The sequence below is a fragment of the Stegodyphus dumicola genome, chromosome 5 (genome assembly GCF_044657685.1).
Source record: "Stegodyphus dumicola isolate Sdum_Otavi_A_Nest chromosome 5, ASM4465768v1".
Classification (NCBI taxonomy): domain Eukaryota; kingdom Metazoa; phylum Arthropoda; class Arachnida; order Araneae; family Eresidae; genus Stegodyphus; species Stegodyphus dumicola.
The window spans coordinates 188,927,299-188,952,290 of record NC_140772.1 but is presented as its reverse complement, the minus strand read 5'-3'; the positions used below and the strand labels follow the sequence as shown (position 1 = coordinate 188,952,290).

Here is a 24,992-nt window from a genome sequence, read left to right as displayed (position 1 = left end):
ACAGCGTCACGTGCAAAGCAAGTAAAATGACTGTTTCTATTGTAAAAAGAATGCTTTGAAACATTTTCCTCTTTTCTTTGTCTGTATTGCCTTAACCTTATCTATTTTCAGATAACTTGTGTAAAACTTTTTGGTAATTGTAAAAGTATTATAATAATTTAAAGAAATATCAAAACTGATAAAATTTTTGGTGACCCCCAGGGGGGTCATAACTCAGAGTTTAAGAAACCCTAATCTATGAGGTGAGCAGACAGCTTGTACTCCAGGAGTTTTGAAAGAATGGTGGTCTTCCGCACAAATTGACAATCCATTTGAAGATATCTGAATTTTCTGCCAGAGATGATGAACTATAAGGATAACATGAAACTATCCTATGAACTGTGAAGGATTTCCAGATCTATGTGGGGGTCGCAATTCTTTACGTCAGTTTAATCATTGTCACTTCCATCACTTATCTTTTCATTCACCTTAGTAAATTCATAATAAAGTAGATTAGTACTTATCTAATTCTCCATTTGATCTTAAATCGGGTAACCCTATATACATACACACATATATATGTATATCAGGGTTCGTACACATTTCTGCATACAGAAATTAAGTACTTTTAAGGACCATTAATGAAAAAAATTACGGACCTATGAGCAAATGGAAACTGAGTAAATTCAATTAAAAATATTATATCTATGCCTGAACATGAGTAGGATGCATTATTATTAAACATAACTTAATTAACATAATTATTAATATGTTTGAGAATAAAATTAATTTTATGAAATTTATCAAGTAGCATTACATATTTTACACTTATAATAACTGGATATATTTGAAAGAAGATAAGTGACATTTTAGTTAGATTTAACTAACAGTTAGCCATTTTTTTTAATGTCTCATTTTGTGACATACTTGCTCAGTCTAGAGGTTTAGTAAATAGCAAGTAGATTTTACGTCAAGCAGCATAGGTTAAAAAAGCATTAAAATCATAATCAGCATGATTCATAACAAAATAGTGGCTAAGAAACCTGCTGATCAGAACAAACCTGAAAGGCCTGATGTAGGCACAGTTAAGCAAGTTTTGAAAGTTAGCTGACCTCTGTCTGATGCTGTTAATGTAGTAGCGTCACATAGAGTTCCAGGGGTTGTAACTCAGTTAATATACTTTAAGGTTAAGCCACTAAAGCATCAACGGTGATGGGGTTGTAACTCAGTTAATATACTTTAAGGTTAAGCCACTAAAGCATCAACGGTGATGGGGTTGTAACTCAGTTAATATACTTTAAGGTTAAGCCACTAAAGCATCAATGGTGATAAGTTGTTTTGCATTAAGTCTCACTAAATGCAAAGAATAAGTTTCACATGAATTTTTATATTTTTGTTTTTTACCTTGTGACCACGGCAAAGGTTAAAACGTTGAGTCCGGTGCCGAATTTGCTGTCCTTTCCGTTCAGCCGGCAACGAGCGATCAAGCGGTGCAATATTGCCGACTTCAATTATTTATAAATTATACAAAAAGGAAGGAGACGCACATAAAGTCCGAAAGTATTGTTCGAAATGTTATGATGACAATTCCAAACTATTTGGAAGCAAGATAGCCAAAAATGTTACCAAAATAGTTGTTTCGTATTGTAATATGTGTCAAGCTAAGCCATATTTTTGTTTAGAATGTTTCAATAAACTTCATTAAAACTACATTTGATCACATTTCATTGACTCTATACTTATTTTTTAACTTTAATACTGTCATCCCGCGGACCGATGCCAGCCAAACGAAAATTCCAGTGCCGGTCCCCAGGGACCGAAGCCAGGCTCAGCGTGTTAACGAAAGGCAATAACTTGCTTTAATATAGAGATAATTTTTAAGGGAATGCATTTAGTTATAATTAAATTAGGTATTAGATAACCTTAGTCATTATGGATTTACATGGCCACTATTAAATTTACTTTTTAATAATATTTGTTAAAAAAACCCTATTAATATCACAATCACATAAAATTTCACAGCTTAAAATACATGCAATTTATGACATTGATTTTTAAACAATATTAGGATAATTACACATTAAAAGCTACAAAACATAAAACTCAACAAAATAATTATGTGTCTTTTTAATTTGAAGGCCTGCCCAGACATTTTGGCTAATTTATATCGATTTCCTGCTCCTTAAGCATGTGTTCTAACAATTAGAAATTTGTCTCAATATGCAAAACAATGTTCTCATTAGTTTCTGAGTGTTTTATCTCCCAACTGCCAACCTCTCCACAATGTACTACCTATGAGGGTTTACTTGATCTGGTAAAAGTTAAATAGTCCGACCCCCCCCCCCGACATACGTGAAACAAATTATCACTATGTCTGAAAGTAACTATAAATCAGACAATAAATTTAAATAACGGTTTAAATAAGATTCTTATTCAAAAAGAACTTTGAACATATAGGCATGTTATTATGCTAACAAAATAAAATACAGTTTGTGGTGATATAATTAAACAAGAAGAGTGACATTCAAACTAAAAATATGGACTAGTGGTCCAAAACTATACAATTTAATTTCAATTTAATCTGGTTCAGTAACTCTATTGTCATAATAAACTCAAATGTCAGCAGCAGTAATGGAAAGACTAATAATTACAAATCATCAGAGATGACAGGAACTAATGCAGGGAGCAAAAGGAGTTCAGAAACACTCGTCTTACACTCCAAAAAACTCAGTTTAAAAACTGTCTAAGTGATTTGCATTCTGATGAGAAAATATAAATGGGAAATTATAGTAAAGGCTGAAACTGGAAACAACTGGGTAATTTACATAATAACTGTACATATCTTTGAAGAATAATTTTCTTTCTCTTTACATATTTAGTTTCTTTTTTCAACATGTTTCCTTTTCACTTTAAATTTTTGAGATTTAATTAAAGACTTCTGTTATTCTAAAAGACTAAATGCATTTAGAATGTATGGAAAAAGCTGCTAATTTTATTTCTTTAGTAATACGAACATTCAGAAGAAATATGAAATACACATGGTAAGGTCTAGTCACAGAGCTGGTGTGGCATAATTTTTAGAATTTAGGGACACACCGAGCAAAAAAAATCTAGAAATGGCAAAACTTTTAGAATTTAGAGCAGGCATTGAAAGCAGAATTTAGAAAGGTACCAGGCATCAGAATTTAGGATCCACAGAGACTGCATCAGGTGGCAAAATGCCTAGTGCCAGCTCTGTGTATGATGCATTAAGACATATTAGATGAATCTTTTAAATTGTCAGTTTTCAATTTCTTTATTCATAAAAAAATTCCTTTCCATAATGCCTGTTCATATGATAAGATTAGAAGTACTTTTGATATTTTCCATGCTTGTATCTAGTGAAAAGTAGAGAAAATAAAGGGAAGATAAAAATGTTAAGAAAGCGATTCTAGAATCAGAAGTAAAACATTCAACTATTATGTTTTCATTGTTCTTCTAGATGTTCTCCAAAATGTAAGAAATTGCGTGTTACTACCATGGAGACATTTTTCATTTTATCACATTTTTCTGGAATCTTCTAGAATCATGGGGTCTATAAATTTGCCTTGAAATCTTTCTAGACTTTCCAAGCTTCAATGTCTAAAATCCTGAAGAAAAATTACCCCTACCAATTCTGTGACAGCAAAAATCCAGAAATGTTTTTAGAAAAAATCGGAGAAAAAAAGTGTGAAATTTATATAGAAAACTGATGCATATTCTGAGAATTCTGATAAATGTGAAAAATTCTTAACATGAAAAAATTAAAAAGACATTTTTAATTAATTACATAGCTATTTTGTTTTGCTAAAAACTGTTTTGTAAACTTTGTGCTTTATAGCATTATTCCTTGCTTATTTTTCAGATTCAAAAAATTGTATAATATGTGGCCAAACTGGAACTTTATAATAGGACAGTGAAAAATAAAAATGCTTCATTTTAATGTTATTTCTTAAATATAATTCCAATATGTTCCCATTATTTTAATGAAATTTATCAATCTTAGAATGTTCTAGAAAAATCGTCAAAAAATTCCCAGATCTCGGAATTAAAAATTTTTTATAAAAACCGATCTTAAAATCGCCAAAATGTTGATAATCGTCAAGTTTAGAACCATTTAATAAAAGAATTCACATTACCAAAAGCGGAAAGTTGTTTGAGAGCTCTTCATTACAAAAAAAGAAATAATTTTTAAGGTTAGGCCTAATTATGCCTACTCTAAATTCATCGTTTTGGTGAAAATTTTATGATTTTGTTTTATTTATTCATTTTATAGGCCACACATTTAGGTTTCCAAAAATGCTTTATTTTTTATTTTATGATAACTAGAAGCAAAGTTATAGTATAAATAATAAACCAGAAGTGAATTTTTGGATGCCGAAAGTTGACATTTAAAGGGTCATAAAAATGTAAACAATAAGCTTTAACAGCTATTTTCTAATTATTAAACAATATAAAAGCCGCAAAAGCAACATATCTTTCACTGTGTGACTGCTGATAAAATGCCTAACATGGGAAGACTCAAATCAATAATGAGTATTTTAATAACCTTTTGAGAACTATTTTACCTAAAGAAGCTTTTGTCCAATTGAAAACATTGCTTTTAGGTGCACATATTGCTGCATTATTATTTAAATCAAGATATTTAGGACTTTTACCTAGTTTCAGGTATCTAGAAATACAAATTAATTCTATTATACTTGAAAGCTACATGAGAATAGAGAAACAGCGAATTCAGAAATCGAAATGTCAATCTCTACAAGCAACAAAGTTATCCAGAAAAATGCTAAAAGAAAGTCAAAATTAGTTAAGAATAAAGCAAAAAAGGGCCTAACATACAAATATGGCGAGTTTTAAAGGTTTAAAGTGGTTAAAAAAATTTTTGTGCTGTATTAAAATCTTTAAATGCATTTTCTGAGAAACTGTGTTTTTCATTACTTTTGATTGCGATTACGTCAATTTCTCAAAATGTATTTAGAATATTGAAATGAAATTTTGCCAAAATATTTTATTCGTCTTTAGCTGTGTTCTGTAGCAAAATCTGGCCTCTTTGTATTTATTTTTTGATTTTATTGACAGTATTTAGAAGAAAAGAGGATTTTTTTGTTTTAATTTTGAGTTTTTGTAACAAGTTTGGAATATTTCAAAAAAATTTTTAAGTACAGCAGATCCTTTGCTACAGAACACGAGTAAGTATGTTATTTATATAATGTTGTAAAAATTTTTGAAGTATATTTGTTAGAATCTATCATAGAAGATCTGGCATAAATGAAAATTTTCACTAAAATTTTACCAAATATTACCTATATTTAAAAAATTAATAAAAAGTTCTGTAAAATCTCATTTAAATTCAGTGTTTTATATCTCATCTTACTCAAAAATATGTGTGTTTAATTAAAATTTTATGTATTAAAAAAAAAAGTGCTTCGTATGCAGGCACATAATGCTTATGTTTCATTTCTTGCTCAGAAACTCGAGTATCCCACCATTATTTCTATTACAAATAGAAACAAATTATAACTCATGAACTCATTAAAAAAATAGCTATATTTGTCAGTGAATCGCCAAAAATATTCCTGCAAAATGCTAATTTACCCCCAAAATGGCAGTCGTAAAAACAGACAGAAATTTCAGATGATTAAAATTAAGGACCTTCTGCCAATTTTGGCCAAAGTTAAGGACTTTTAAGGACCAAACGAACTCTGGTATATATACTATGCGTGTGTGTATCTTGAAATATGATCAAGAAATTAAAGCACTGTATTAAAAGAAAAATATTTCAGTTATAAACTACCAGCGGTATTTTAATGAAAGGATGTACCTCATTCACAAGATATTTAAAGAGGGGAAGTTTGTAGTTTTGGAGCCAAATCTCTGGCTGTTTGGACAGTTGAACAATGTTAACTTGCAAATGGGAGACAATAATTTCGTTCTGCTGGTGGCAGAAACTTATTTATAATACACTGAAACAGGTAAAAAATGGCAACAACTGGCAAAAACCAGGAAAAATATTTAAAATGTTATATTAACAAACAACATTTACTAATTTATTAAGTTACTTTAACACATATTTTAATTAATATATCCTAATAATGAAAATTAATAATTAATGCTTCTATCAGACATGCAGTTTTAAAATGAACAAATATTTTAAATTTTGTTTATTTATACCACTACATTTTTATTAAATGATGCATTTAAAATGAATCTTACACATGTATAATGTACATTTCACTAAACATACATAAACATGAAGTAGTGGTTTATGAAATAATGAAGCATTTATTATCTTAAGGGAATCAAAATTTACAAAAACAAGTTCAGTACTATCTGTTTGCTTTATTAAACACTTCTTTCAATGTAAATTATTTAAAATGCTTTTTTTTTTTTTTTTTTTTTTTTTTTTTTTAGCTAATACTTTTCATTTAATTGGATAGATAGACAAAATTTCTTATTCAGTTACAACGTTACATTCCTCAAGTCCTTTAATTGTCTTGTCGAGAATGAAAAGTGTAGTCATAAGAAGTGTTGATTTGTAAATTGCTTTAAATCACGGTGTTTCAGAATGATACGTAAGCAAAGGCTTGAGTTTAAAGTCACCTTTTGCATTACCTGCTAAAAACAAGGAGAGTGGCTTTTGGTACAGGACTACACGTTTTTTCTTGTGAAATGGATATAGGATGGCATCCTCTGCTAAAATAAATGGATTTTATTCACAACGAACACAGCTTGTGATGAAAAGTTTTCATCAGCAATAATTTTCTTTAACATTTGTGGAAATTCTTTCACAGCTTTCATGTTAGCCTTAGATACCTCACCACCAATCCTCAAATTGTGAATGTTATTTCGTATTTTGGACTGATCAAACCATTCACAACTAACCACAAAACTGTTTCTTTCTGCATAAAATTTAAAAAGCTTTTTGCTTCCGGTATAATTATAACTTGATTTAAGGAAATCTTATGCTGTGTTTTATAATCAATCCGAATACTGAGTTGTTGTTCCATTTCTTCAAAAACAGTTTCTGAATTTTGTAACTTTTTTGCTAACATATTTGATGATGCTGTAGCAGAAGATTTAATTTTTCCCGAGTTTCGCTGAATTGTTCATATAACTGAAGGGCTAACTTAAGGAACTTGTGAAGCCAACTTGTCGCTGCCCACCTTCAAATCAATCTATCACTTCAATTTTATTTCTAAACAAGCTGCCTTTTTCTTTTTAGAAGAATCCATCGCAATTTTAACAAAATAAAAAAAAAAATAGTTTTTCCTTTCTTCAAAACTATGAAGATGGAAAATAATCCACAAATCACCAAAGTAACTTATTATGTTAAAAAAAAATAGTTTTTCCTTTCTTCAAAACTATGAAGATGGAAAATAATCCACAAATCACGAAAGTAACTTATTATGTTAAAAAAAAAGCCTGATAGCTAAAATGCAACCCAAGCAATATGATGAGTGGACTGATGGAAATTACGAAATGAGTGGACTGATGGAAATTACGATGAGAGTTACTGCACATCCGCACTGTATCATATTGAACATAGACCAGCACTCAATCGCTCTCTTGCAATGCCTCTCATAGCTCATATTGTACCTACAGCCTAATAACATGCAATTCAATTCTATAGTGATATTTTAAAAAATTATTCTCATTGAAAAGTAACAATCAACCGCTATCAGACACAGAAACATGAAAATTGAATTTTCTTATTTTTAAAACAGCATTATGGCAAATCAGCATAAAACTGGGTAATGTAAACCAAGATATTAGTGTACTTCAATGAGTTTTTATAAAAGTTATTCAAAAAAAAAAAAAAAATCCCTATCATACATCCTTTTTTCTCTCAGCCACATTTCTCTTTCATACTGATTTTTTTTCGGGGGGGGGGGGGGTATAGAAATATATTCAATTTAATAAAATACCTTATAAGCAATAAATCCTGATAAAATAATTCCTAAACTATAATTTTTTTTATCTATGTGCAACCAATCAAAATATAATGCAAAAATTAAAGGGTGGAAATAAAAAGAAAGTCTGAAAGATATTATTTATAATCTGCAAAATTCACTAATTTCACAACCCTTGGCCCTGATGTGGGTGGATTTTTGGAATTTTACTGTACTCGATTTATCATTTATTTGTAATTTTTCATTCTTTGCTGCTGTAATGAGTGAAAAGATTGTTGGCAATAGCAAGTCTAAATTATCGGTATTATATAACCAGTAAATGTATTTAGTATTTATTTTGAAAAATTTTTTGATGAAAAGAAAAATAATTAATTTGAAAATTTTACATTTTTTAAGAACTTAATTTAATTTTAGTAACTTATGTATATAATATTATGGTTATACTACATAAATTTACAATTTATATTTATAATAAATTAAAAAACAAAAGCAAGATTGGAAAAGGTATTAAATTATCCTTTTAAATTTCATTATTTTCTTCCTTTCTCTAGTTGATTTTTAATATATATCTTTCTTTGAGCAAACAAAACTTGATTTGTCGATCTTAATTTAACTCATCTTACATATCACCAGTTTTTGTTATCGACAAGCACACGACAGGCTTAACCAGAGTGGTGTTATTATTTTATAACTATCACAAAGTGAAACTTGTAACAGAAAAACTTGCAATAAATTATTCCCTTTTACAACATATGACATTACCTGAAGATAATGCATCACTCTCACTATCAGACTGAAGCAATTCATTCTTTGCTAAAATATTTGGATCAGCAGGTCCATCTGATTTTTTTGAAACATCAAGATGTTTCTTTTCCTAAAAAACAAGATTACAGAATTCTAAGAAATAAGTTACATAAAATGAACAGTAACAAAATAAAAATATATTATTCCTGTTATTACATTAGAGATTAAGTATTAAATATAAAAGTTACAAATTAATAAAAATTCATTGTCCCCTCAAAATATTATTTCAGACTCTCAGTAGTACCAACATGTACATATTCAGACCTGCCAACCTTCCAAACTCAAAAATCAGAATTTTTCCGTACATACATGCACCATGCCTTATTTTGCCTTTCTAACATTATTACTAAACATTTGTTTTCTTTGCACTTATGAATAAAATTCAATAATAAAATTTAAAAAAAAAAAAAAAAAAAAAAATTAAAAACAGCATATGTTTACAATTCTCAATACAATATTAAGTGTTGCAGTAAATTTTTTTATTTTTTCATTCTTCTCTCAGTTCATCACACCAACATTCAATTTTCTTAGCAACATAACTTACCCAAACATATGTTTTCATCTTTTTAACTTTATTATTAAACATCACTTCACATTTAACCCCCATAAAATTCAACAACAAAAAATTTTAACAGCAGCATTATGTTTAAAATTCCTAACATTCCTTAAGTGCTGCCATTAATGTTTTTTCAGTCTGTTCTCAGTTCACCATATTGATGCTCAGCTTTCTTAGGCTGCTATCACACGTCGGTTTGTTTCGAAAGAACAACTGTTTGGAACAATTTTTCTGCTTTGTCACAACAGCCAATCACCACAGCTCACTTTGGGGTTAACACAGGGGAAACTGGTTCTTCATTACAAACAAGCTAACAGCATTCGGCGCTGATAGCTGATTGGTTGAAAACAAACAACCTGCAACTTTTTTCGAAAGGAAGGAAAAAGTCGCATGTTTTTCTTTCAATAGTAAACCAGGCAGAAAAATTGTCCGAAACAGTTGTTCGTGTGAAACAAACGCCGTGAGATATGGGCCTTAATAAGATGACTTGCGCAACTTTTTTTTTTTTTTTTTTTTGTCTTTATATTATTAGCCCGAAAGAGCTATTTGTCTCAAACCTAAACTTTTTCATTCAATCATTTTTTAAATAAAGAGATGCCACAAAATTGGTTAATCAAAGAGCTAAAGCATTTATCATATGAGAAATGACCGAGAATACACGACAGCAACAAATAAAATCGGAACAATGGAAGAACAATGAATAATGACAACCAAATGACAGAAAATAAACAATTTGAATGTCCAATGTCAGAAGAGCTGACATTGCAGGAAAAATGAGTTTCTTTTAAGTGACATTAAGATGTCAACCATCTTAGACTTTTTTTTTAAATTTTCATTGAATTTATAACCTTTATTTTATTTCTATTAACTTTGTGTCTTTTTAACTTTATTCATTAAACATCACTTTCTTTGCACTTACGCCACATAAAATTCAACAGCAAAATCACAAAATGTTTAAAATCAGCATACCTTTAGAATTCATGATGGAGTGTTAAGAACTACCACAGGTTTTTTTTTTTTTTTTTTTTTTAAATATTTTTAATATGCTGATGATCCAAAACATCACATTTTTTCAAAGATCTCATCTGGATGACATGAAGGGCATCTGATTAAGTGGAAATGGTATCTAACTACTGCTGGAGAAGGTAAGGAAGTATTCTTGCATTTACTTTTGCGAGAGATGGGAAAGGCTGCTAATCTGATAAAGGGTAGATTGTAATGGCCCGAAGACTTTTAACGAGTATCTCCAAAACTGCATTAGTGGCAGGCTGTCCATAATCTACCATTCTTAATATTTATGCAAATTGGATAAATGACAGTGAAACAGCAGTAGATGCAAAAGTATTGGACGTCCATGTGTCATGAAAAAAAGGACATCAGAGAATGTCCCCCTTGGTGCAGCAAAATTGGTGGAAGACAGTGGCTCAGCTGACAGCCCGATACAATGCAGGTCCCAGTATAAGTGTTTTAGAAAATAATTCAGCTGACGCTGTTGAACATGTAGCTGTGTGAATGTGCCTCTGCTGACCAAGCATCATTGTCAACTAGGCCTACAGTGGGCCCGGGAGCTTTGAGACTTAACAATGCATAAGTGGAAGACAGTTATCTGGTCACATGAATCCCGATTTTTCATTCATCATGTCGATGGTCGTGTCAGGGTAGGTAATTTTCCAAGCGAACATTTGCTCTTCCTGTACAGCAGGTCATACACAGGCTGGTGGTGGCAGTATTATGCTTTGGAAATAATATTATGGGCAGCTTTGGGATCTTTAGGTGTGGTAGAACATACCACAAAAGCTGCAGACTATGAACGAAATTGCAGATCAGTTGCGCCCTTACATAGTGTTTGTTTTCCTAGCTAGAAATTGAATCTTCCAGCCGGACAAGCAAGGCTTGTGATGGAGTGGTTCTAAGGGTGTAAAGATAAAACTCCAATTAATGTCATGGCCTACTAACTTACTGCTTTGGGTAATTGTCAAGATGGCCAAAGTTATTTTAGAGGGTTCACTATACTTTCCATTAGCACATTTTAATCTTCTAATTAGACTCCATTGAGTATCAGTTCTTGTCGACACTATAATTTTATCCAAATTTTCTAACTGTAAATTGAAAAACTTTATTTAGAGTTTATTAGTTGAAACATTAATACCTTTGTCTTTGAAAATTAAGCAAAATAAAACTAGAAAGCTATTCAAAAATTCTTACGTCAGAAAAAGATGCAGCTGCTAGAAGCCGTTACAGTAAAAACATTTGCAACTCATTCACAAAATATTAATTGACTGTTCAGAAAACTGCACAGTTTCATACTTAAAAGAAGTAACTTCTGATATGTAAATAAAATTTCTTTTTAACTTCATCTGGAACATCTTTCATAATTTCATTAGATGCAGCCCCTATTAACAAATCTTCAGTATTTTTTGGGCCATCTTACTATAATTTACATAATACAAATAATACAGATAATAAAACAACAGTCAGTTTTACAAATTTTGATAAAATGTCTTTAAACAAATCACTAATCATTGAACACAACATACATATTTTTCAGGAGATAAACTTATAGCAACTGGCATATATTTCCCCAGTTGAGGATTCCCCCCCCCCCTGTACAGCATGCTGTTTTTTTTTTTTTTTTTTTTTTTTTTTTTTTTTTTTTTTTTGTCAGTATAGCATCTGGCTCATTAATCTGCTTTTAGTATAGTGTGTGGTTCACCGCAAAAATGTAGTACAAACTATATAAACATATTTATAAACCCTTGATAAAATAAGATCATGTTCTCACACCAAATCAAAGCAGTGTTTTACTTAAGATAACTGAGTCATAAAACTTAATAGCACTGTAGAGAATTAGGCTTAGTAAATTAACTGAACTACTTTAAAAAAGTAAGAAAAGCAAGTACTGGTTCATGTTTTATTCCTTTTGTAAATACTCTGAGGTACCTAATAAAAAATATTAACACTGTTAGTAGAAATCCTTAATAAAATAACTACTTATAAGTCAAAATGTTAAGAACATTAGGTGAACTGCATGCTATACCACCACCAATTCTTTTTTTTTTCATTCACAGAGACATCTGGATAAACTTTATTTTATTTTTTTGTTGTATTCTTCAGAAAACTGTCAATTTAGTTATCAATTATTCATGAAATTAATTTTTCTCACATTTACTTTTAAAAATGGAAGTAGTAGTCATATCTTCACTTACTTTAGGTATTTTATATCTTTCAATAAATCCTTCTATCTTAACTTGAAAAGCATTTACCCTTTCTGTTAGATAATGTAAGTACTTCTGATATGTAAATAAAATTTCTTTTTAGCTTCATCTGGAACATCTTTCATAATTTCATTAGATGCAGCCCCTATTAACAAATCTTCAGTATTTTTTGGGCCATCTTACTATAATTTACATAATACAGATAATAAAACAACAGTTAGTTTTACAAATTTTGGTAAAATGGTCCAATGATTAGGTCCCATTGGTTCAGGATTTTAGATAAATACCCATTTATATGTTTCAAAATTTTTCTTAGTTCAGCATTATGTTGCTGCTGAAGGTGTGTGTCTCTATTTTTAAAAATGGAAGTAGTAACCATATATTCATTTATTTTAGGTATTTCCTATCTTTCCATAAATCCTTCTATTTTAACCTGAGAAACATTTACTCCTTCCATTACATAATATAAATGTATTTGGTTTCATTGGTTGAGAAATTTCTTAGTTCAGAATTATGCTGCTGTTGAATGTGTTTCAATTTTTCTTTAACCTTAAAACACTTTTCAAGATAGTAATAAACATCAATAAGGAACTTATCTATATTTATTGAAAAAGAAGTTGCATGTTTTTCAGCTTCTAAATTTAAAAGGTGACAGGTATATTTCATAACCTAGAAATCTGAGTTTTCTTGTTTCAAAATGGCTGCAACATCAATCTTTAAGCCTACCATTACTGATGCTGTATTTGCACCAAAACTTACACAATTATTAAAGGATCTGTTTTCATTTCAAGTTTTAATAATTAGCTGTGCTGTATGTAGAATACATGCAGAATCTTCTTCTAAAATGGAAAATACAAATTAAGTATACTCAATTTCTGAAGCCAAAGGATTAAAAAAGTAAATATTGGATATATTTCTACATTGGTATCATTGCTTCTATAAAAAAGCAGAAAACAGCTGTTTAAAGCATACTCTTTTGCCACTTTGCCTTCCTGCTCACAACATGTTGCTTAGCCTCTGCTAGTTCTTCTTCATTACATAAGATCAAATTGCGTGTCTAAAATTGTGGGGTATGTTTACAATCCCTATTGTTCTGCTAATTTAAAAAATATGTGCTAAGAAATTTGTCACCCATAAACAAATGACATTTAACTACCAAGATGGTTGTGCTTCTTCTGAAATTCAATGCAGTCATTTACTAGAACGTAATTCTAGTAAACGTAATTCTAGTCATTTACTAGAACGTAATTCTAGTAAATGATTAGAATTGCAAGCCAACTACACAACAGTTTTCTCGACCCTGACTAAAAAGTGAAATGGTGCTTTTCCTAATCGAGCTGTCATGTAACATGCCATCTACAACAAAATACACCAGCACATTATTCAAGTTGCCAGGAAATGAATCTCTGCCACTAACTTCAGTGGATAAAATACCAGCAAAATCAAAAATGGAAATGGAGAAAAGATGTAGTATTTCCGTCTGCAAAATCATTGTGCCTTGCCACACTTCTTGTCATCAAATGTTTCTGATCTCCCCCCCCTCCAAAAAAAAAAATTAAAACATGTATAAACATTTAAGGTGAAAAGAAATCATTTTCAAAAAACTAATCTAGCATAACGAAAGTGAATTAAAGCATACGAATATTCCGAGGTATTTTCAACTACACAATCTAGTGCTTATCATGACTATCACTCTTTCTGTAAATTATTTATTACTACAACTATTCCAATGTATGAATTATGCTTCAGCAATCTTCTTCATTAAAAAAAAAAAAAAAAATTCAAAATTTATTTTCTCTTCCAAGCTCTACTGAAAAATGTGATTGATTTTTCTAGGATGATTTATTCATCTACTTTTGATCCTTAGTTTTGTAATACAGTTTTGAAAGAAAAAAAAAAACATGATTTTCAATCAGAAATATCACATAGAAATTCTTGATCATCATTATTATTATACTGCAAAGCTGAATGCATAATACTGTTTCTTCTTATAATGGATTAAAAGTATAGCATCATTTGAACAAAAACTAAAAATTATATAGTTCTCTACTCCAGACATCTATAATCCGGAATTATCTATAATCCGGACCTCAAAGCTATAAACTTTATGCGCATGAGTAAACGTATAATGTGTTTACGCATGTGCATATGCATTTATGCATGTGCATAATGCATTTATGCATGTGCGTTTAATGTATAACAGACGGTATAAGCTAGGCTAAATTATCTAATTATTTATTTCAGTTAATGTTGCAGATTGCGCTGTTCCTTAATCTTCTAATTGGATCCGGCTTATTATTTTTTGCAGACTGTTAGAGTAATTTTATAAAAAGTAAGCTTGAACATTCGATTATGTCAAAAAGAGTTTCAAATTCTGGAGCTGCCAAAGGATCTACAAAGCGAAAGCTTGTTTCGATGTCCTTCAAACAAAAAGTGGAATTGCTGCAAAAAATGGATAAAGTCTCAAAATTATATGCATAATCGTCTCAAAATTATGTGAGGAGTATGATATTGGAAAGTCAACTGTGTATGACATATGCAAATAGAAAAAGGAACTTTTTGAATATTTTGTGGATTCCGACACCACACTTGCAATGACTAACAGAAAAAGGGTTCATTATGCTAAAAGTGATGATCATGACAAAGCGATGAATGTTTAATAAAGTAAACAAATAAATATTAAGCTTTTTTCTTTATAAATCCTGATACTTTTTAGATCATAATTGCTCTTTATTTCAAACCACGGTTTCATATTTTTAATTGTATCATTTCTGCATGCCATCTTACCAGATTTAAATTGATTATCTATAATCCGGAAAAACCCCTAATCCGGAATCGCCGAAGTCCCGACGAGTCCGGATTACAGACTTTGTACTGTATTAGAAATTTGAATTTTGCTAATTTGGTTTAACAAATTAAAGAATTTTAATATTTTATTTAGGGAACACAATTTATTTTTGCATTACTGTTTAAATTATTATATTATTTTGAATTATTTTAAAAATGAGGTTATTGTTTAAAAATCTGAAGTCTAAGAAGTTACTAATTATTTTAAGAATGAAGTCAACACAAACTTTGAAAAAGTTTATTTACTTTACAATTTTTTCATTATAATTATAATTTTTGTCATGGTGTGAAAATTTTTTTTATTTATTTATAAATTGGGGTGTTTTAGAACAGTTAAAAAAAGCCAGCTGCCTTTAAACAAGGAATGTCGACCTCTTTAAAAGTAACTGCCACAGACCCCCTTGCCCACTGGTGCAGAACACTATTAGTTCAAATGGATTTGCCCTTTAAGATGGACATGTAAGTATTTGGAGAAAGCTGTGGGGGCTTCCAGCTCTAATTTGAAATATCTGAATAATAATAAAAAGCATAATGTCAAGAAAACTATTTAAAAGATGTTAAATGGAATGAGAATTAGTTATAAAATTTTGAAATTTGTTGTGGTTCTACACAATAATTAATGAATGGATGTATTCAAAATTTCTTTAACATTGTATGGTAAAATTTAAAATGCCTCCCTTAAACAATTATGAAGATTCAAAAATTTAATTTTGATATTTTTACTTCCAAATTTGACTTTCTCTCAATCTGCCTTCTTTTAACTAAAAGTTTTTCTTAAAATTATTACTTTGGGACAATGTAAAATGATGTTTACTAAATTTCTAAGACATAATGTCATTACATAAGTTATTTGTCTTAGCGTGAAGTTTAATTTTGTATATTTATTTTTTATTACAAGTAAGTTATATAAAGAATTTTATGGCCATAAAAGCAAATAAATACACTGATTCTTTTTATATATACACAATGTTAGAAGCCTTGTAACCTTGTATAAGAAATGGAGGTTTTTTTAAGGTTAACTGTATAGCATCCCACAGGCATCAGAAAGTTGTTATGGTAATTCCCCTGTGGAGGACCTGTCCATTTTTATCAAATTTTAAAATTATATTGTATTTTTTTCATTTCTGTGTATTAATACACAGGTATATAATATGAAAATATCACTTTATTTTATAATAGGTTAAACTGCATTTTAATAGAATTTCATAACTATGTCCTAAAAGTATTTTGATTTTATATTGATGAAAATACATTTTATGAAAGATTCCCGCAAGACTGCAAGAATTTCGAAGTGATCCTCCGGCTACTTCAACAACTTTAGAAACTTATATTTTAGAAACTTTCAAAAATGATTCTAAATTTTATTTATAAAACAATACTTCTCCTTTACACAAGATGTAACTGTATATCTAAAATTGTGTAAGAAAGTATGTGCTAAGAAATTCACCATCCAAAAATAAATGATGTTTAACTGCCAAGCTGGTTGTGCTTCTTCCGAAATTCCATCCGATCACCCACTAGACTGCTATTTCCACCTAACTATGTGGCAGTTTTTTTCAGCCATAACTAAAAAGTGAATCAGTGCCTTTCATAATTAAGCTGCCATATAATAATATCAAGTTACCTACAACAAAATAAATCATCACACACACATATATATAATATATATATAATAGAAACAAATGTAGAAGCAATGAACAGCAGGAATTTAAACAATTCAGAGATGTTGAAAATCCAATTCACGATGAATAAGAAATTTGCAGTCAAGGTATGTTTAATTCAGCTTTTATTTCAGTAAACATGTTCAGCACATTCAAGTTGGCACATCATGTTTAATACAGCACAATCAAGTTGGCACATTAATTGTGCTTGTTTCAGAAAGCTTACATTTTTGATAAATGTGCAGCAAAGAAAGAAGGAGAGCTAGGCCAAAGCGTAGAAAGCAAGTGCGTTATGTGCAGAGTGAAATCTTAATTCAGACTGAGTTATAAACTGGTTAGGCTGAGTTATGTATGGTTTGATTGGATAGCTAATACTGCTATAAAATTACTATTGGCTGTTTCAGTTTTGGTTCCATTTACATCATCAGAATTACATAAGAGCCATATGACATAGATTAGTCTCAAAATGATGCAGTGCAAATAGAGGTTACTATTTTTAGAACAGAGACAGGAAATTAATTCACACTGCTAATTTAATCTTTTAAATAGTCTTCATTTTTCTTATATATATATATGTAAGATGAAAAATATGTAAATCAGCTTTATAATTTAATTTAATAACAGCCTTTTAATTGCTCTTTTTTAATGTGGTTATTTTCTCCTTATTCTAAAAATATCATTTCTAGATTAATCTATGCCACAAAGCTTGCATAACACTGACAATATAGTTACTTCAGAACCTAAACTCTTGATAATTGAAACCTTTGTAAACCAAAACCTTCTTTCGTGAGCTGCAATATTGGATAAACGCTATCTTCTCTTGTAACTCTGTTGCTGCTTAGATGTTATTTTGCTCAGCTCTGTTCCTGTCGCAATTGTATTAAAAAATGTAAATGTTCCGACAGTTAGTGAACTAACTGTGGCTATAAATATGGATTTAAATAAAAGCGGAATTAAAAGTGTCTAGAATGTCAAATTTCTTATTCATCGTGGATCAGCATTTTCAGTATTCTATACAATCAGTATTCTTCCTCATCAATATGGATCTACGTTCTATGCCAAACAACACTGCTATGTTTTTTTCTCTTTTTTATCACATACACATCTAAATGTATAGTAATTTAATACCTTGAAAACAAATAACTCTAAAACTGAACAATTTTGGTTTGACATTTATGAAAATCTACAAAATCTGAATTCCAGATCCCTATAGACGTTTTAAACAATCACTAAAAGTGCACAAAAATCCCCCCTCCCGAATGACAAAACATAGTTTTGATTTAAAAATTAACATAATTTTTTATTTTACACACTTACCCTTTTTTCTGGCATGCTTTCATCAGATGAAGATAAAGAAATTGAACTTGATGATTCATTCAGTTTTCTTTTAGCTTAAATTAAATTTGAAATATAAAATAAGTAGGTGCATATCATATGGAAAAAGAATATTAAAAGTAAATATTCACTTTTTTATATTTTAAAAATAGTAATAGTATTTAATAAACATGTTAAAGGACCTATGAACCAACATGAACTGGCTGAACTTGAATATTAAAATTTTACAAAATTATACTACATTGAAAAATACTGTTCATTTTCATTTTCTGACACAAAACAACATGCGAGTTAAAAGCTATGAAAAACATAATGATAGACATCACTGCTAGTTCTAAGCATTTTCTGAATTTAATACATATTGATTCAGCAGTAAGTATTGTTCTAACATTTAAATTCTCAGTGCAAATATGTGTTAAGAAATTGAACAGTAAAATAAAAATTATTAAAGTGACATTATCTTGTAGGACAAATATTGAAGATGTGCAGTATTATGCTTAGCATTATTAGGCTTGGTGTTATAAGAAGGATTGGAAAATATCACATTTTTCATCAAATTAAGACAAATAATTTTATACTATATTTTCAATCTGAGTCAATAAAATAATAACTCTCATTAACAATGATTTTTTTTTCCCACCTAATGGGCAAATTTTCAATTCTTTTACATTTTCAAATTTTCATCTACTCAAGAGATATTGCAATAACTAGAATAATTGTTACTCAGAGAATGTAACGTCAAGCAATACAGCAGCTGAGGTAACATCTCCCATCTCATTCTTCTGATTTTATCTACAGTCTGTTTTAAAGAGTACTCTTTCTGTAGAATGACACTTTTACTGTTAAAATTCAAAATGGCATGACCGGCTTTATCCAGTCAGGAGACTTTCTGTCCCCTTCTGCATCTTAGATTATAATATAAAATATTTTGCATTCTTACTTTATTTATTGATACAATTATCATTTTAATGAACAGAAGTTTATGAAAAACAAAGACACTAAAACAAGTGCTTACACAAATTTAGGTAATAAATGCTATTTAAATACACGTCTTTATAAACAGATCCAAAGCTGTGCCATCAGAAGGTTAACAACGGCTGGATACTTTTTAATCAAGGTTTAGTTTACTGGTGACGTTGAGAATAAAAGTTTCCAGTTATGATTTGATTTTAAAAGGGATTTTCTAGAATGTGTAAGACTTTGTAGTAGTGAACAAGACTTGACAGGACAGCCATTATTTTTCACATGTAAAAAAGCACATTATTTATCCTCTCCAGTCTCTACATTAGCAAGAAATGCTTCTGCATCATGTTACTATAAAAACAAATTATAGGTGTTTTCTTCTGACCCCAGTTCTCCAAGGACTGGGTTCACACCTGTTATCTAGACCTTCTGTTTGTGTCTGACCTAGACACAAAGAAAAGGGGGGGTGAAGATAAAAGTAATGTAAATGCATTTTCTTTTATAAATGTGAATTCTAATACATAAACAGAATGATTTTAAGGGTTAATAATTTTTTAATTAAAACTTTCCAAAATTCTAGAAAAATATTTTAAAATTTCAATCAAAGATATCTATACAATTCACTATATTCGATTTTCATATCTTTGGAAGTTCGTTATAGTTATAAAATAACATCAAATATTCAGGAAACTGGATGGCCAAAGGATTCGTTTGTTATAAGCTGAGTTCTTTACAACAGTGTTCAACTGTACAAAGAAAATAAAAATATTTGTAGCAATATAACAGTGTTATGTAAGAATAAAACATAGATATCGTAATGTAAATAAGAAATAAATTAAAATTCAGTTTCTTCCGTATCTTATGCTTAAGACTTTTTTTTTTTTTTTTTTTTCCCTGCCACAGAAAAAGTTGGCAAAATGTTGATTTCAAAAATTATTTGTCCATATATGGCACAACAGGAAGAAACATCATAGAAGAAGACACACGTGCGAAACGTACAATGTGGGTCTATGCATGTACCAAAAAGACAAAAGATGCTTTGAATAGTGTCACAAAAAATATTTGTTCTTTGAAATTAAAAAAAAAAAAAAAAAAAAAAAAAAAAAAACACGAGTCTTTTTTTTTTTTAATCCTTATTTTACTGAGTTTTTTAATCCATGTAGCCAAATGTCCTTATTATGTAGGTACTTATACTTTCACACTGCGATAGAAAAATTACATAAACATTTATTTTTTAATTTTTCTGACGATTTAGTTTGTAAAATAATGTAATATATATATATATATATATATATATATATATATATATATATATATATTATGCAATTCTTACATGCATTTTTTTAAATTAGTAAATTTCGTCATTTATTGGAAACGCGCACGGAAAAAGGCAAGTTTTTTTTTCCTACTGCCTAGGTAAGTTTCAAAGTCCTAGACGCACGGTGGTTTCACAGTGCGACCACCACCCATAAAACAATGGGCAAGAGCAGATTTTTTAAAATTCATATATTATTTGTCTCTAGGATCATAATATTCAAATTCTAGAGTTTTTCGTTAAAAAAATTATAAAAATAATTTCGCGCGCGTCAAAGGGTTAGTAGGAAGAATCTTGCAGAGTGACATCATGCATGCTGCATTAGTACACTGATTTAGGTGAAATGTTCTTATATTCAAAGGTAGTGGTGGTTGGATCTCATTTGTTCAATGCACTCAAAACAAACTCAGGAATTTTACTGCTACGAGGAGTACATTTTTGCACATGTCATTTGGTGTGAGTCTTGAGCACCATACAGGTGACGGTATGTTTTCTGCTCAGTTCTAGGCCAGTTTTGACAGAAAACATCCCAGGGACAAGTGTGAGGATCTCCCACCAAACTAAACAAGAGGACTTTCGACTTGTCATATATTTAGAACACCCATGCTGCAAAGATACTATACATTTACAACATCCCTGCCTTATTCGAGATTCAAATCCAGTCCTTTGGTATGGCAGTGAGAGTTACTAAACACTATCCCATCTGAGCAGCATTCAAAGGTGGTGATTTTCTTTCTTAATCATATTTTCCTCATTCAAAACTTACCAAATTTTAAAACAAAGAAAAGGAGTGTTTTCCAAAAAAATGTGGTATAAGAATTATAATATTCAATTTGCTATGTCTGCCTTCAGCAATTTCTTCAATTTTTTTTTCAGCAATTTCAAATCTGTTATTTTTAACAGCCCCTTAATTTCATGTTTAATCACATATATCTAAGAATTCTGCAAGAACTAAAAGTTATTTTTTTACAGTTTAGTGCATTTGTTTAAAACAAGACAAGTTAAAAGATTTTATAAATATATTTTTCTCTTTTTTTCTACAGTCAAAAGTCTTTAATCCGGACTTGTCGGGACTTCATTTGCATCGAGACTCCCATCATCGGGACTTCGGCGATTCCGGATTATCGGTTTTTCCGAATTATAGATCATCAGTTTAAATCTGGTAAGATGGCATGTAGAAATTATAAAATTAAAAATATGAAACCATAATTTATGAAATAAAGAGCAATTATGATCTAAAGTAAATCAAAATTTACAAAAAAAAAAAAAAAAAAAAAAAAAAAAAAAAAAAAAAGCTTAATATTTATTTGTTTACTTTATTAAACATTTCTTTCAACGTGTGCATGCATAAAGAATACATTACGCATACTCGAAATTAGAAAATTGCAACCACAAAACTATTTGATGTGTATTCGTGATATTTATAATGACGAGGAATTTGATTTAAATCATATCAAAGACGGAGTACATCGAGATTAAATACTACATTTAATAAGGAATTATAAGCCGAGTAAAATAAAACATCTGCCCTGAAGATAAGGATAGTGCTGACAGATCAACTTCCAGTTCATTGCGCGCTGCGACGGCAAAAAAAGTAAAACAGCAAAAAGAAGAAATATTTTGGAAAAAAAAAAGGAGGGAAAAAGTATAAAATTAATTTTATAGGGAAAACTGATGCCCATTCTGATAATTTTGAATAATCTGAGACAATTACATGGGAAAAATTCTTACTATGAAAAAATTAAAAACAAGACATTTTTAATTAATTACATAGCTAATTTTGCTTTTGCTAAGAGCTGTTTCATAAATTGTGCTTCATAGCATTATACCTTGTTTGTTTTTCAGATTCAAAATGAAACTTTATAATATGACAGCAAAAAATGAAAATGTTTTATTTTAATGTTCTTTTTTAAATATAATTTCAATATATTACCCGCTATTTAAATGAAATTTATCAATGTTACGATGTTTTAAAAAAAGTCGTCAAAAAATTCTCAGATCTCGGAATTAAAAATTTCTATAGAAACTAATCTTAAAATCGCCAAAATGTTGAAAAGTCGCCAAATTTAGAACTGTTTGATAAAAGAATTCACATCCTCAAAAGCGAAAAGTTGTTTAAAAGCTCTTTATTAGAAAAAAATGAATTTCGAAATTCTTATGTTTCACTTCTTGCTTAGAGACTAAATTATAACTCATAAACCCATTCAAAAGATTTACCATATATACGGCAGTGAACCGCCAAAAATATTCCTCCAAAATGCTAATTCACACTCAAAATGGCAGTCGTAAAAACACACAGAAATTTTAGATGATTAAAATTAAGGACCTTCTGCTGACTTTGGCCAAAATTAAGGACTTTTAAGGACCAAAAATAGATTCCAAAAAATTTAAGGACTCTTAAGGACCGTACGAACCCTGAATTATAGGTTGAGGTTTTGTTCTCTATTTCTTGTTCCCCTGATATTTCTGAGCTGGAGTGATGTAAAGAAATGTACCAAAAAGATAAAAAATTATCTATTTCTTATAAATTTTGATTTCAAGCTAAAAAGAATTACAAAAATTAAAAATGATTGTCTATATTGATCATATGCTTATTTTTAAGCAACTTTCTTAATAAAAAATACACACTTTTCTTTACTGTTTTCTTGAAAACAATGCGATCATTAGAAGGTTAGTAATACAGCTAAAAAGACAAAAAGAAATCAGTTAGCAGGAGAAAGTGCAACAGCAGACTGGTTGACAGCAGCGATCTCAGTGAGAGCATTGAAAATCTTAATCTTTTGAGCGACTGTTGCGATCTGAGACTTTTCATATTTTTTTTTTTTTTTCTTTTCTTGTGGCTGTTTGCGTTTTGACACTTCCATTTAATAAGTTGCCTTTTTGGATACTGTGTGCTATAATATTCCTGTTGTTTTGTCGTAATAACTTTGTAAAAGTATAATAATTTTGATTTCTTGTTTATAGCAAAGCAATTTTATTTGTTCCACTCTAAGTTAAGAAATTTTATAAAGCATTTGGCAAATCAACTAGTACAATTTGCATAAGATATAGAATAGTATAAAAATTTTGTCTGATAATTTTTTAGAATATTCTATAATGAACAGCATTTTAAAACGAGAGAAAATTTGCAGTGTACATATCAAATGCCTGATTTTTTTAAGTGAAGGAGGGGTGCCTTCTTATCTGAATTACTGAAATCCTCTTATCCTAAAATAATGTGTATGTTTACTAGCTTTTTAATCAATGATTTGGTGCCACTTGGAAAGGCGAAGCTTAATACATGTGCAGCTTGTATTACACTTTCATTTCAAATTCATTTCTGCATATTTCCATAATGCATAAAATAATTTTTTTTAAAAATAGAACAGGTAAAACATCCCTACAAATTTTAAGACTTAATATTAGAAGGAGTGAATGTAATAATAAAATCAAATGAAACATGGTATTGATCTGAAATAGCTGCACAAGATAAACAATTTCAAATGGGGGGAACTGTAGCATAAATTTAATCATATGCATAAAATTAATTGAATAGTCTCCATCATTTTCAACGATCTGACCATCTTTCAAACAATTTTTCAATGCCTTTTATTAAAAAATTCTTTTTGTTTTGTCTCAGAATGTTCATTTATTATACTAATCTTCATTTATTGTGGAAGCTTTTACTACAAAAAATGCTACATTGACCTAAACAGATAATATTTGGGAAAGGCAATACCTGGACTCAGACGAATGAGAAATAAATTTCCATTTGAGAACATTTGACATCTGTACATAGCTACATATCTTGCATAACTTGAAAAAGATTAGCCATAGTATGTTGAAATTTTGTATAACAGACTACTATAACATCTAGTTGTGCATTTGCTTTTTTCATTGCAATCAGTAGTAACAAAAGTATATGTGTACATTGACAAGCCAAAACATCATGACCATCAGCACATTTTTAAATGAACTCATCTGAATGACATGAAGGGCATGTGATTGAGAATGACCCGGAGAAGGTAAGGAATCATTCTTGCACTTACTTTGGCGAGTGATGGTAAAGTCTGCTAAGAAAACTTAACAGAGGGTGGCCTGATGAATCGGAACGAGTATCTCCAAAACTGCATGATTGGTAAATTGTTCACACTGTTGTTGGCCGCTATTAGTATTTATGCAAAGTTGATGTATGATGACAAAACCACAGTGTTGGACGTTCATGTGTCATCAAAGAAAAAGTACATCGGAGACTGTCCGCTTGGCACAACAAAAATCGGTGCCAGACAGTGGCTCAGCTGACAGCTCAATACAGTGCAGATCCAAGTGCAAGTGTTTCGGAACACAATTCCTCAGACACTGTTGGTTATGCGACTAAGGAGTAGATGCTCCACTTGAGTGCCTCTGCTG

At 29.9% G+C, this 24,992-nt stretch overlaps 1 protein-coding gene across 3 annotated transcripts in view; it reads right to left on the bottom strand.

Moving 5' to 3' along the window:
* Window positions 1-24,992, bottom strand: part of LOC118206101 (uncharacterized) — a 279,989-nt gene that overhangs the window by 211,273 nt on the left and 43,724 nt on the right. For all 3 annotated transcript variants that reach the window (XM_085817487.1, XM_085817486.1, XM_085817488.1), the window contains 2 exons: window positions 18,308-18,381; window positions 8,670-8,781 (listed from right to left, as the gene is read on the bottom strand). In XM_085817487.1, the coding sequence (XP_085673613.1) occupies window positions 8,670-8,781; window positions 18,308-18,381 (186 nt within the window). The remainder of the gene's footprint in view (window positions 1-8,669; window positions 8,782-18,307; window positions 18,382-24,992) is intronic.